The sequence below is a fragment of the Macaca thibetana genome, chromosome 20 (assembly GCF_024542745.1).
Source record: "Macaca thibetana thibetana isolate TM-01 chromosome 20, ASM2454274v1, whole genome shotgun sequence".
NCBI lineage: Eukaryota > Metazoa > Chordata > Mammalia > Primates > Cercopithecidae > Macaca > Macaca thibetana.
The window spans coordinates 16,573,708-16,587,658 of record NC_065597.1 but is presented as its reverse complement, the minus strand read 5'-3'; the positions used below and the strand labels follow the sequence as shown (position 1 = coordinate 16,587,658).

The 13,951-nt window shown below is 45.2% G+C and overlaps 1 protein-coding gene across 3 annotated transcripts in view; it reads right to left on the bottom strand.

Annotated features, from left to right (window-relative positions):
• HYDIN (HYDIN axonemal central pair apparatus protein) overlaps positions 1-13,951 on the bottom strand; it is a 463,051-nt gene that overhangs the window by 89,451 nt on the left and 359,649 nt on the right. For all 3 annotated transcript variants that reach the window (XM_050772650.1, XM_050772651.1, XM_050772652.1), the window contains 6 exons: positions 10,838-11,046; positions 10,438-10,620; positions 9,562-9,681; positions 6,095-6,254; positions 5,815-5,987; positions 3,226-3,424 (listed from right to left, as the gene is read on the bottom strand). In XM_050772650.1, coding sequence (XP_050628607.1) covers positions 3,226-3,424; positions 5,815-5,987; positions 6,095-6,254; positions 9,562-9,681; positions 10,438-10,620; positions 10,838-11,046 — 1,044 coding nt within the window. The remainder of the gene's footprint in view (positions 1-3,225; positions 3,425-5,814; positions 5,988-6,094; positions 6,255-9,561; positions 9,682-10,437; positions 10,621-10,837; positions 11,047-13,951) is intronic.

The following is a 13,951-nucleotide window of genomic DNA, read 5'->3' as shown; positions in this document are numbered from 1 at the left end:
AAGTTCACTTTGGGGGGCTCAACGGAGGTCCATGCTGCTTTGTTCAGAGCCCTAATCAGGCTGCTGTTCGGCTGGGACACACAGAGATGGTCACAACAGTTGGGAAAATACAAAAACGTGGCCAGGTGCAGTGGCTCACGCCTGTAATCCCAGCACTTTGGGAGGACAAGGTGGGCAGATCGCTTGAGCTCAGGAGTTTGGTACCTGCCTGGGCAACATGGCAAGACCTCATCTCTACAAAAATTACAAAAATTAGCTGGGTGTGGTGGTGCACACCTGTGGTCCCAGCTACTCAGGACGCTGAGGTGGGAGGATTGCTTGAGTCCAGGAGGTGGAAGTTGCAGTGAGCCGAGATTGCACCACTGCACTCCAGCCTAAGCAGCAGAGTGAGACCCTGTGTCAAGAAAAATAAAACAAAATAATAATAAAAACAAAAACCTTTCTGTACCAGTTGGTAAGCAACTGTCATGATGACCTTTCCAATATTCCCTTGCTGCCTGCCTCCTGTGCATCCCCACCACAGAAACCCCTGGACTCCCCATGATCCAGCAACTAAAAGACGAAGCTGGCACAGCTGGGGGACTTCAGGCCCTACACCAGCCAGGGGTCTGGGTACCTGGTTCAGAGGTCTGTGCCTGTGCAGAGACTGGTGCTAAAAGCATTGACCAGAACCTCTGGGCTTCTACACATTCATGGAGTGAATGCATCTATCAATATCTGTTTTCAGCCCTTTCAGTGAAGGGCTGCCATTGATAAGGGAAAAGAGAGTTTAGATCCACTGGGTGGCCCCAAAAGGTAGAAACATGATTCATGCATGTAATTGACAGGGAGAATTCTGAGCTCCACCCAAAGAAGAATTGACAGACCTGTTTAAAGGGAGAACAGGCTGCTTGAAGAGGTAGTGGTAAATTTTGTATTCCTGGAAGCATTCAAAGAGAAGCTGGGATGATCCCTTGAATGTCGAAGAATCAGTTTAAGTACTTTTTTTTTTTTTTTTTTTTGAGACAGAGTCTTGCTCTCTTGCCCAGGCTGAAGTGCAGTGGTGCGATCTTGGCTCACTGCAACCTCCACCTCCAAGGTTCAAGTGATTCTCCTGCCTCAGCCTCCCGAGTAGCTGGGGTTAAAGGTGTGTGCCACCACATCCAGCTAATTTTTGTATTTTTAGTAGAGATGCAGTTTCACCATGTTGGCCAGGCTGGTCTCACACTCCTGACCTCAAGTGATCCACCCACCTCGGCCTCCCAAGATGATGGGATTATAGGCCTGAGCCACTGTGCCCGGCCTAGTTCAAGTATTAAAACTCAATGGCATTCATTCATTCATTCATTCATTTGTTCATTCATCAGGTTCTACTGAGTGCCTACTTCATCCAATCCCATGCTAGACACTGGGAATACGATGGTATGGGGGGTTGAACAGTGGTTCCTCCAAAAAGTATGTCTACTTCTTAACTCCTGGGAGCCTATGAATATGACCTTATTTGGAAGAAAGGGTATGTGCGGATTTAATTAAGTCAAAGATCTAGAGATGAGATCGTCTTAGATTATCTGAGTGTGCCATTGATATATATTCTTATAAGAGATGGAAGAGAAGGCACAGACAGAAGAGGTGTTGTAATAACAGAGGCAGAGACTGGAGTGATGCAGCCAGAAGCTGAGAACACTCACAGGAGACCCCAGAAGCCAAAGGGGAGAGAGAGGAAGCGTTCTTCCCTGGAGCCTTCAGAGAGAGCATGGCCCTGCCGGCACCTTGATTTTGGACAACGGTGAGAGGGGAATGTCTGTTTTTTCACATCACCCAGTGTATGGTAATTTGTTATAGTAGCCCTGGGGAACTAAGACAGATGTTAAGTCAGGTGAGATTCTGCCCTGATGCAGTTCATATAAGAAGTAAAGGAAGAAGCAGGATAATGTTAGGAAGAGGGGGTGCTCTGAAGGATGGAAGACGGGGTGGGTTATTGCACATAAGGGGGATTCTCTCAAAGGGATGGTGAGAGAAGCCCAGTTGAAACACCAATGTTGGGGGGCCCTAAAGCAGCAGCCTAAGGGCAGATTCCCAGCAGTTGCAGCAAGGTCAGGGGCTTGAGCCAAGAAAGAGCCAAGACAGTGCATGGGAGCCAATGAGTGAGGGTGAGGGTGGAGCAAGTTGTGATGTGGAGGCAGGCATTGCCTCAGAGGCAGGTGAGGACCCCGGGCTTTATTCCTACTGCAGTGGGAAGCCAGTAGAGTAGATTAGGAGGGGGCATAACCTGTCTGAATAACATTGTAAAGATCCCTCTGGACACTGTGGGGAATGTCAACAGGGAAGTCAGTTAGGACACCTCTGAAGAAGTCCAGGTGAGAGAAGCTGCAGGCAGCCTGGACAAGGTGGTGGCAACAGCAGGGAGAAAGAAGTGGATGGGAAAGATACATTGGGAGGCACCATGCCTGTAATCCCAGCACTTTGAGAGGCTGAGGCGCGAGGATCACTTGAGGTCAGGAATTTGAGGCCAGCCTGGCCAACACGGTGAAACCCCGTCTCTACTAAAAATACAAAAACTTAGCTGGGTGTAGTGGCATGTGCCTGTAGTCCCAGCTACGCAGGAGGCTGAGGCAGGAGAATTGCTTGAACCCTGGACGTGGAGGTTGCAGTGAGCCGAGATCGCGCCACTGCACTCCAGCCAGGATGACAGAGTGAGACTCCATCTCAAAAAAAAAAAAAAAAAAAAGATACACTGGGAGGTAAAATTAGCAACCTTTGTTGGAGGCCTGCGTTGGAAGGGAGGCCATTAAGAAAAGGGGGAATTAAGGCTGATCCCTAGGTGTCTGCTGGGGGCAACAGGGTGGAGGGTGACATTTACCCAGATAGGAATCCGATAGGTGACTGGGTTTAGGTGTGTGAAATCAGGACTCTGATGCTTACCTAGGTACAGAAACTCCATTTGCTCATTTGTTCATTCATTCTTTCATTCATTTATTTGTTCCTTCCTTCCACATTGATTGCTCTGTTCCTGGCACTGGGAAATCAGCCATAAGCAATATTGCCTCTATGGAGCCTGCAGTTGTGTGCACAGCAAGATATTGTGGACTGGGGATATCGAAAGGGGATCAGATGGGAGCATGTAACAGGGAGACCTCTGTGTGTGTGTGTGTGTGTGTGTGTGTGTGTGTGTGTGTGTGTGTTTGTGTGTGTGTGTGTCTGCGTACGTGCTTTGATAACCAAGTCTGTGGAGGTGTGAAGCCTCACCTCCAACCGAATAGCCTTCTTGATGTTGACAGGCTTGGTGGGTTGAAAGTACAGGTGCAGGCCATACTCAGCCTCGGGGGGGATGGTCCCCTGCATCATGGATGCGGTGAAATCATCACCCAAGTGCTCGAGGTTGGTGATCCGCCAGGCCACAGGCAGGAGCGTGACATTGCGGAGAAGAACTACCCTGGATTCCAGTCTGCAGAGACAAAAGGAAGTTGAAATTCCATTTCAAATTTTGTAGTTGCACATTTTTTTTCTTTTTAACTTTTATTTTAGGTTCAGGGGTTCATGTGCAGGTTTGTTGTATAGGTAAACTTGTGTCACAGGGGTTTGCTGTACAGATTATTTCATCACCCAGGTACTAAGCCTAGTACCTGACAGTTATTTTTTCTCCTCTTCTCCCTCCTCCCACCCTTCACCCTCAAGTGTCTGTTGTTCCCCTCTTTGTGCCCACTGGTTCTCATCACTTAGCTCCCACTTGTAAGTGAGAACATGGCGGTATTTGGTTTTCGGTTCCGCATTAGTTTGCTAAGGATAATGGCCATATCCTTAGCATGTAATTTTTTTTCTTTTTCTTTTCTTTTTCTTTTGGAGACAGAGTCTTGCTCTGTTGCCCAGGCTGGAGTGCAGTGGTGCAATCTCGGCTCACTGCAACCTCTGCCTCCCAGGCTCAAGCAATTCTCCTGCCTCCGGCTCCTGAGGAGCTGGGATTACAGGCGCCTGCCACCACGCCCAGTAATTTTTGTATTTTTAGTAGAGACGGGGTTTCACCATGTTAGCCAGGCTGGTCTTGAACTCCTGACCTCGTGATCTGCCTGTCTTGGCCTCTCAAAGTGCTGGGATTACAGGTGTGAGCCACTGCACCCGGCCAAGCATATGATTTTTAAAAATCGTAGTTTCTCTTTAATGTGTGGGTGTTGAACAACATTTCTTAAGCCTTTTTTGAATTGTTTTATTTAGGTCTACCATATTTTCAATTTGTGTTTCATTGAAAACAAAATTCACATATAAGCAGACCCACCCAGTTCAAACCTGCATTGTTCAAAGGTCAACTGTATTTTCCTTTAGCACATTAAAAATGCCATTCTCTTGTCTTCCAGCTTCCTTTGTTACTGATGAGGAGTCAGTCATATTGCATTTCATTTTCTCCTGGCTGTTTCCAAGATTTTCTCTTAATTTCTGCTTTTAAGTAGTTGGACTAAACTTTGACTTAATGTGGGTTTCTTTCTTGGTTATTAATCTATTAAACAAAATAGGTGGAGTTGATATTATTAACCCCAGATGACCTATGAAAAACCTGAACCGTCCAGGTGGGGTGGCTCAGCCTGTAATCCCAGCACTTTGGGAGGTTGGGGCAGGTGAATTGCCTGAGCTCAGGAGTTGATACCAGCCTGGGCAACATGGTGAAACCCTGTCTCTACTAAAAATAAAAAAACACAAAAAATTAGCTGGGTGTGGTGGTGCACGCCCACGCATAATCCCAGCTACTTAGGAGGCTGAGGCAGAAAAATCGCTTGAATCCGGGAGGCAGAGGTTGCAGTAAGCCGAGATCGCACCACTGTACTCCAGCCTGAGTGAGCGAGGGAGACTCTGTCTTGAAACGAAACAAAACAAAAAAATCCCTGAAGCTTATAGAGGTTAATTGATGGCCCCAAAGTCACAAATTTAGGGCAAGACTTGGGCTATAACTATATTTATCCAGTGTAAGGTTTGCTAAGCTTCTTGGAAAGGTAAGTTTTTGCTTTTTCACCAAATTTGGGAAAGTTCCATCTACTCTTCAAATATAGACTTTTTGTCCCATTCTCTCTCTTCTCCTTCTGGGACTCCAATCACAAATACGTTAGACTGCTTGATGTTGTCCCACTATTTACTGGGGTTCTGCTCATTTTTACCAATATTTTTCTCTCTCTGCTTTTTTTTTTTGAGACAAGGTTTCGCTCTGTCACCCCAGTTAGAGTGTAGTGGCATGATCATGACTCACTAGAGGAAAGAAAAAGCACTTTTGGTTACTTCAATTATTACTTAGTTCTTTAACCGGTATTTATCAGGAAATGGGGCTGGTGGTGGTGATTAAAGAATGCAGGACACATATCATGACAATCATAACAATATTCTCTCCCAGAAGCCCCAGAAATAAACATTTTTTCTATTTAGAATAATAATACCAATTCCAATAATAATTCCAATTAATGAATATGTAAGTTCCAGTTTTGGTCTAATGTTCTGCTTTTACTCTAACTTCTAGAGCAAAGATTCTTAACCTCTTGGGCAATAGACTGCTTTGAGAATCTGAAGAAAGCTCGTCCTTCTTCTGAAGAAACACAGACATATGCATATTTTGGTAGTTCATCTTAGGTGGGGTCCTTGGCCCTGCTGAAGTTCATCCGCTGAACCCAAGTTAACAATCTGTTGATTAAATAGGTTTACTAACCATCCTGGTTTGCATAGACCAAGGAGTTTCCCAGGGTGCAGAACTTTCAGTGCTAAAACCAAGAGAGTCCGGAATAAATCAGGATGAGTTTGTTACCCTAGAACTAAACACTCTTTAAATTCCATTCCAGTCCTGACATGATCTAGAACTCTGACCTGTGCAGCAAGAGCCGGTCAAAATGTAATTGCCTGGGTTCCAGCTCTAGTTCCGGGCGGATCCCCTGGCAGCTTAATTGGAAGATGGCTGGCTCTGGGTTATCATTGATGCAGCAGACAATGCTGTCTTCAAAGACACCAACGGAAGTAGGGTAGGCCCATACGGTTAATATCTGATGGAAGGAAAAGTCAAAAGAAAGTACATTTACACCAAGGATGCCAAGGCCTCAAATTTCCCAAGAAAGCCTTGCCCTGGTGACTTCTGTCCATATGACTGTACCTGCTTCTCATTGGGTTTCAGGACCATGGTGTTGGGTTCCAGGAAGTATGTGTTTGCTTTGACATCGTTCTGAAAACAGAAGGATGCCTCCACCACCATTAAGGAAGTGTTCAGGATTGTTAGCGTCTCCATGTTGCCTGGGAATAAGGATGACTTGTACCTGGGGATGAACAAGAACGGGGCTAAGGGTATGAAGACTGAATGAGAATGCAGGTGGAAAAGAAGGCTGTGACATGAAAGGCAATTCAGAGGGACAGTGTGGCTGCATGGAGGCAGTGGCATGGTGGCTAAGAACATGAGGTTTGTAGTTGTGCAGACTTGCCTTGGAGAATAAATGCTACACTGTGACTTGACTCCCTCAAGCCTTGGTCTCCTTATCTCTAAAACGGGGTGATAACACCACTTAGAATTGCTGAATAGGAAGTGAGATCACGCATCTAAAGCTCTCAGGACAGCTGTGCATAGCAAATGCCCAATGAATGTTAGCTATGATTATTGCAAAGAATTCTGAGAAATACGTAAATCTATCCTTCCACCTGCTTATGTCCCTGAGAGAGATGATCACTTGAGTAACTTTTTTTTTGTTTTGTTTTGTTTTTGAGAGGGAGTTTCGTTCTTGTTGCCCAAGATGGAGTGCAGTGGCACCATCTCAGCTCACTGCAACCTCCGCCTCCTGGATTCAAGCAATTCTCCTGCTTCAGCCTCCCAAGTAGCTAGGATTACAGGTGCACGCCACCATGCCCAGCTAATTTTTTGTATTTTTAGTAGAAACGAGGGTTCATCATGTTAGCCAGGCTGGTCTCGAACTCCTGACCTCAGATGATCCGCCTGCTTGGGCCTCCCAAAGTGCTGGGATTACAGTCATGAGCCACCGTGCCTGGCCTCACTTGAGTAATTTTTTATTTCACATCTGTTTTACAGATGACCTCATTCACCTCCTTCTCTCAAACCCTCAGAGAATGTTACTGTTCTGACATGAATTCATTTGGCCTTGTTCCCTGTTAGGAGGCAGTTTCTGTTCCTTTGTACCTTAAGGAGAGATCTTTAGAGTTGAGCACTGTGGGCATTGAGGGAGACTCAGTTAATAGTAACTGAGCGAAACAAACCAGAAGGCCCAAGGGAAAAAGGTGCACATCCTCAGAGGTCACAGCACAGGCTAGGAAAGCAGAATAACCTGAAGAAGGTTTTAGACAGGCCACGATGGAGGATGAAAGGAGAGAGAATGACAGAGACCAAATGAGAGTCAGAGAAACAGAGAACTCTCCATGTGAATATTTGCCAAAGGGGCGCGGCCTTCTCAACCACTAATCACTTCCATCCGGCACTGTGCTAAGGGCTCCATGTGCGTTACCCAGTTCAGTCCTCATGAATCTGTTGCTTTCCCATTTTGCAGATGAGGACACTGAGGCTCAGCACGGTTTAAAAGAATAAGTGAACAGGCTTGGCACAGTGGCTCACGCCTGTAATCTCAGCACTCCGAGAGGCTGAGGTGGGCAGATTGCTTGAGCTCAGGAGTTCGAGACCAGCGTGGGCAACATGGCGAAACCCCATCTCTACAAAAATTAGCCAGGTGTGGTAGCACATACCTGTAGTCCCAGCTACTGGGGAGGCAGAGGGGGGAGGATTGCTTGAGCCTGGGAGCTCAAGGCTGCAGTGAGCCGAGATTGCACCACTGCATTCCAGCCTGGGTGACAGAGTAAGACCCTATCTCAAAAAAAAAAAAAAAAAAAAAAAAAAAAAAAAAAAAGAAAGAAAAAAGACAAGAAAAGAAAAAGAATAAGTGAATAATACCCAGTTGTACTAGAACTTGTTTTGGCTAACCATAGTCACTGTCCTCCCAGATCACTGTCATCTGGCCCCACATCCTGGTTAATTCCAGTGCTGCCCCAAACATGTACCTCTTTGAATAACCATCGTTTCCCTGACTCCCACTCCCAGACTGTTCTGTACCTCATATCCATCAACCTGACCATACTTTTCCCTCCTAAGCCCTCCTGTTGGGCTTTGAAGATCCTCTCCAGCATCAGCAAATTACCTTTACCTTCACTTTTTAATCCAGCGTCTCAGGGAATAAAGTGGAGGTAATTAGGGAATGGAGGACAAAGATGGCCCATGAGCTGCACCGAGAAAGCCAAGAAATTAACACCCTCTACTTAGCACACGAAATGTTGTGTTGAGTAAAGTCACGGTGGAGACCTTGGTTCCAGTTTTGGTTTCATTCCCTGCCTATATGGTAAGAAATTTGTATATAACTGAAAAAACGAGTATCGCTGAGAATGTCTGATCACCAATCTCACCTATGGGTCCCCAATTCTGCCTAAAAATTTTAGTCTGTTTCTCTAACACACTCCCTCTCCTACTTTCCACAAAAACTGTTTTTCATACCCCCTCTATTTCCTCAAGATTTTAAACTTCCTCCACTGCCCTCACTTGCAAGGGATGACCACGCAACACTTGTCAAGGAGAAAAAGACATGATTGCGTAGAAGCCTCCTCACCCTTCCAATCAAATTGTAAACCTACCTTCTGCGATGCCATCTCGCCTTTCTCCCCGCTGGCATGCAGTGACAGGCCCTCTTCCAGGCACAAGCCAGCCTCCCCACATCCCACTGTGCTGTCTCAGGGAACTATGCCATTGACGGCCCTTCCTGACTCCTGAAATTCCAACCTCTTCCTTCCATTTCCTCTCGGCATGCAAGCATCATAAGAACAACATCGCACAAACAGCCTGCCCTGTGCTCCAGGCTTTCCTCCCATCTCCCTTCACAGCCAAGCTTCTCCAAAGTTATCTTTCATCTGACTTCTCACTTCACTTTGCTTGGGTACAGGACTCTTGCTAAGGCCCCTAGTGACCTCCATGTTGTTGAACCCTGTGGACATCTGTGCCCTCATCTTTCTGTCCTCTCTGCAGCATTCACTGTAGCAACCATGTCCTCTTCTCATGGCTCCATGACACTGGTCTTTTTGGCTTCCCCAATAGCGCTGGCCTCTTTCTCATCTCCTGGCTCCTCCTTTTGCACATATTGTAGTTATTTAGGACTCCTTTTCTTCTTACCTGTATGGTCCTCTCTCAGGCAATCTCATCTATGTCTGTGGCTTTTGTTGCCTTGAAGAGTGACCTCTCCTTTGAGAACTGAAGCTGTATAACCTATTCTCTGCTTCATGTGACTACAGAAATATCTTCCCAGCCTCTTAAACCAAACATAAGCCAAAGCGAACCCTTGATGCTACGCTGATCAAGCCTGAAGTCTCTCCTAGGCTTTCCCACATGGGAAAATGGCACCCTCATTCCTCTGGGTGTCCAGCAGGGAGTTGGGACACAAGAACCCAGTTCTCCTGATTTGTGGTTGGGGCTAAAAGAGGCAGCATTAGTAAAAGTCACATCTATATACATAGGAATCCTACTTATACTGTTCATGAGCCCAACCCAGGAGTCTGAAATCTGCTTTAAAATAATGGAACACTTACTTATCTCTTGATTTTCCACAAAGCAGTGGCCCGAAGTAGTATGTCTCCGTGCTCATAACATACTTCTTAAAGATGATCTCATTTGCCTTCATGTCTGTCTTCCGCTGAGGAAATACCACTCTGAGCACAGAAGAGGAAGAGGTGAGGAGAGGCTGCCCGAACAGAAGTTCGGTGCTGCCACGTGATGTTTACATAAACTCAATATTCCCTGCTCAACACAGGGTCCAGGCGTCTGGAGACAGAGTGACTCTTCTTTGTCCCAGCTCCTTCCCACCACCAGAGAAGACAGTATGATGTGAACTTGAAAAAAAGACTCCCCAGTGGTGTCTTCCATAATGAGGAGTGGTGACAGAGCTGAGTCAGACATTCCGTCCCAGCGCACCCCGCTGAAAACATTCCTGAGAATCCCTATGGAAAACTAGTTCTGGGAGATATGAATTAGCTTCTGAGTCCCTTGGTCTAATGTGGCCAGTTGCTCAGCCAGGTGCTTTGCTGTGTAGGAGCTGCACAGTGGTGTTCAGTAGCTTGGAAAAAGTTCGCCCATGCAGAGTCACACATGGTTTCTACACTACAGGATAGAACTGCTTTAAATTTGCTTAATAGTTAAATAAGCAAACTAATTTGCCAAAGGAAGGCTTTTTTCCTCCCCCTTTGCACCTATGATCATTCTCTTTATTGCAGTCTGGGAATCCTGGTAGTATCATGTCCTCCCTGTGGCTCTTAGTCAACAACCAAGACATGGAAGCTGATACGACAAGAGGGGCTGGGGTGCTGCCCCAGCTCCACGTTATGGTAAGAACCACCTTGTTCAAAGTGCCACAGAGGAAAACGAAAACACATCTGTCAACCTTTTCTTTTAAAATGAAACACACTTACTTCGGGTCTTGGCAAATGTATGGGTAAGTGCAGATGCCTCGGCAATAGAGCTGGTACTGGCAGCAAGTTCCTAGGATCTCAAAGTTAAAAGTTTGGTCAAAGTTTCCGAACTCATCAGAAGAGAAGTGCACCTGCAACGTTACCTCGCCATTGGCTGGCACGATCCACCGGAAGTGATTCAGTCTGCAAATGACCACACAGGTTTGTAAAGTGAGAGGCTCCCCTCTGGCCAAGAGAAGACAGGAGAGCTGCCTGGAAGTCCTGTCCTGTTGGGGTAGGCATGGTGGCCCCTGGAGCCCCACAGGCAGGACAGCTCTGTTCCCCTCCAGTGCTGTGACAGCCACACCCTCAATGTGGGCTCTGGCCCACATTCCCCTCCTTGGGTTGCTGGGAGGCCCACCTGGTGAATTTCTCTTGGGAGTGCTGCCCGTTGAAGTTGTTCAGGTCTGTATCTGACAGCTGGGAAATGGTTCCTGCTGGTTCCCCAGAAATGACTTTCCTGTTTAAGGCCACGCGACGCTTGTCTTTCTGAGTCTCGACAACTTGGTCCATCTTTTCTTTCACTTTCTGTTTGCCCCCCTTAGATGAGCTGGTCTGCTCCTCTTGAGCCTTAATTAAAAATGAGCACGAGGTCTTAAATATTCACTTTTTGAACACACAAACAGAAGGCAGAGATGGCTACATGTCTGTCATCTCGGGAGATGGTGCTGCAGGGTCAGGAAGCCTAGAGCAGGGCAGGGTCTAGTCTTGGGTAGTGACAAGAGCAGTGCATTCCTTGGCTCCCTAGTCCCTCAGACGGAGGATGAAGATGAAACCCTAGAGAAAGCTTGAAGCTGGAGGGTGTGTGTAGAACTCAAGTCTTAGCTCCTGGCAATACCTACCATGGCCAGCGGGGCTTGTAGCCTTTTTGGCACCACTAAGCCAGTTATCCCCATCTGCTTGCTGTCTAATTCCTAATACTTTGTGGGCCTATACCCCTCACCACCAGCTCTCTCTCCTTCTCTTTATTCTTAGAATTATACGTGAATAGAAAATCTGACTGTTTTGGGAGAGGCAGAGAAAAACATGTGTTTAATCTGCTGTGTTTAATAAGTTCCCATTTTTCTAGTGGTATTTTCATGTTTCCTGATCAAAAAAATGTTTTGCCTTTAATTTATTTATCATTTCCACCGTTTTTTAAAAAAGAAAACTTTAAGAGTTGAAGGCCTAGTACAGTAATAACTAGTTTTAACAGTTGCCACTTTTTCTCCTGAGCCATTTGCAGACATGATGACTCTGCCTCTAAATACACCTCCTCAAGAAAGGACCTTCTCCTGCAATCCTGCACACTACTATCATCACACCTAAGAAAAGGAACAATAATTCCACACCATTGTTCTGGCACACAGTCTGCATTAAAATTCTCCTGTTTGTCTCAGGCATGTCTTTTTTTTTTTTGAGACGGAGTCTCGCTCCATGGCCCAGGCTGGAGTGCAGTGGTGTGATCTCGGCTCACTGCAAGCTCCGCCTCCTGGATTCATACCATTCTCCTGCCTCAGCCTCCCGAGTAGCTGGGACTACAGGCGCCTGCCACCACGCCTGGCTAATTTTCGATATTTTTAGTAGAGACGGGGTTTCACCATGTTAGCCAGGATGGTCTCGATTTCCTGACCTTGTGATCTGCCTGCCTCGGCCTCCCGAAGTGCTGGGATTACAGGCGTGAGCCACCGTGCCTGGTCTCAGGCATGTCTTTTATAGACATTTTTTCCCAAATAAGCATCTAATCAAAGTTCCTATATTGTGTTTTGGTGTTATGTTTATTTTTTTATTTTTTATTATTTTTCTATCTTTCTATAGGTTATTGGGGGTACAGGTGGTGTTTGGTTACATAAGTTTCATGAGATTTTGGTGCACCCATCACCCGAGCAGTATACACTGCACCCTATTTGTAGTCTTTTATCCCTTGCCCCCTTCCCATTCTTCCCCCCAAGTCCCCAAAGTCCATTGTATCATTCTTATGCCTTTGCGTTCCCATAGCTTAGTTCCCACATATCAGTGAGAACATAGGATGTTTGACATTCCTGAGTTACTTCACTTAGAATAATAGTCTCCAATCTCATCCAGGTAGCTGTGAATGCCATTAATTCATTCCTTTTTATGGCTGAGTAGTATTCCATTGTATATATATACCACAGTTTCTTTATCCACTCATTGATTGATGGGCATTTGGGATGGTTCCACGATTTGGCAATTGTGAATTGTGCTGCTATAAACATGCATGTGCAAGTATCTTTTTTGTATAATATCTTCTTTTCCTCTGGGTAGATAACGCAGTAGTCAGATTGCTGGATCAAATGGTAGTTCTACTTTTAGTTCTTTAAGGAATCTCCACACTGTTTTCCATAGTGGTTGCACTAGTTTACATTCCCATCAGCAGTGTAGAAGGGTGTTTCTTGATGCACTGGATCCATGCCAACAGCTACTGTTTTTTTTATTTTTTCATTATGGTCATTCTTGCAGGAGTAAGGTGGTATCACACTGTGGTTTTGATTTGTATTTCCCTGATCATTAATGATGTTGAGCATCTTTTCATATGTTTGTTGGCCATTTTCATATCTTCTTTTATGAATTGTCTACTCATGTCCTTAGCCCACTTTTTGATGGGATTGTTTGTTGTTTTCTTGCTGATTTGTTTGAGCTCATTGTAGATTCTGGATATTAGTCCTTTGTCAGATGTACAGATTGCGAAGATTTTCTCTCACTCTGTAGATTGTCTGTTTACTCTGCTGACTGTTCCCTTTGCTGTGCAAAAGCTCTTTAGTTTAATTAAGTTCCAGCTACTTATCTTTATTTTTATTGCATTTGCTTTTGGGTTCTTGGTCATGAAATCCTTGCCTAAGCCAATGTCTAGAAGGGTTTTTCCAATGGTATCTTCTAGACTTTTTATAGTTTCAGGTCTTGGATTTAAGAGATTTAAATCCTTAATCCATCTTGAGTTGATTTTTGTATAAGGTGAGAGATGAGGATCCAGTTTCATTCTCCTACATGTGGCTAGCCAATCACCCCAGCACTATTTGTTGAAAAGGATGTCCTTTCCCCACTTTTTTTTTTTTTTTTTCTTTGTCGAAGACCAGTTCGCTTTAAGTATTTGGGTTTATTTCTGGGTTCTCTATTCTGTTCCATTGGTCTATGTGCCTATTTTTATATCAGTAACATGCTGTTTTGGTGACTATAGCCTTATAGTATAGTTTGAAATCAGGTAGTGTGATGCCTCCAGATTTGTTCTTTTTGCTTAGTCTTGCTTTGGTTATGTGGGTTCTTTTATGGTTCCATATGAATTTTATAATTTTTTCCTAATTCTGTGAAGAATGATGGTGGTATTTTGATGGAAACTGCGTTGAATTTGTAGATTGCTTTTGGCAGTATGGTCATTTTCACAATATTGATTCTACCCATCCATGAGTATGAGATGTGTTTCCATTTGCATCATCTATGATTTCTTTTAGCAGTGTTTTGTAGCCTTCCTTGCAGAGGT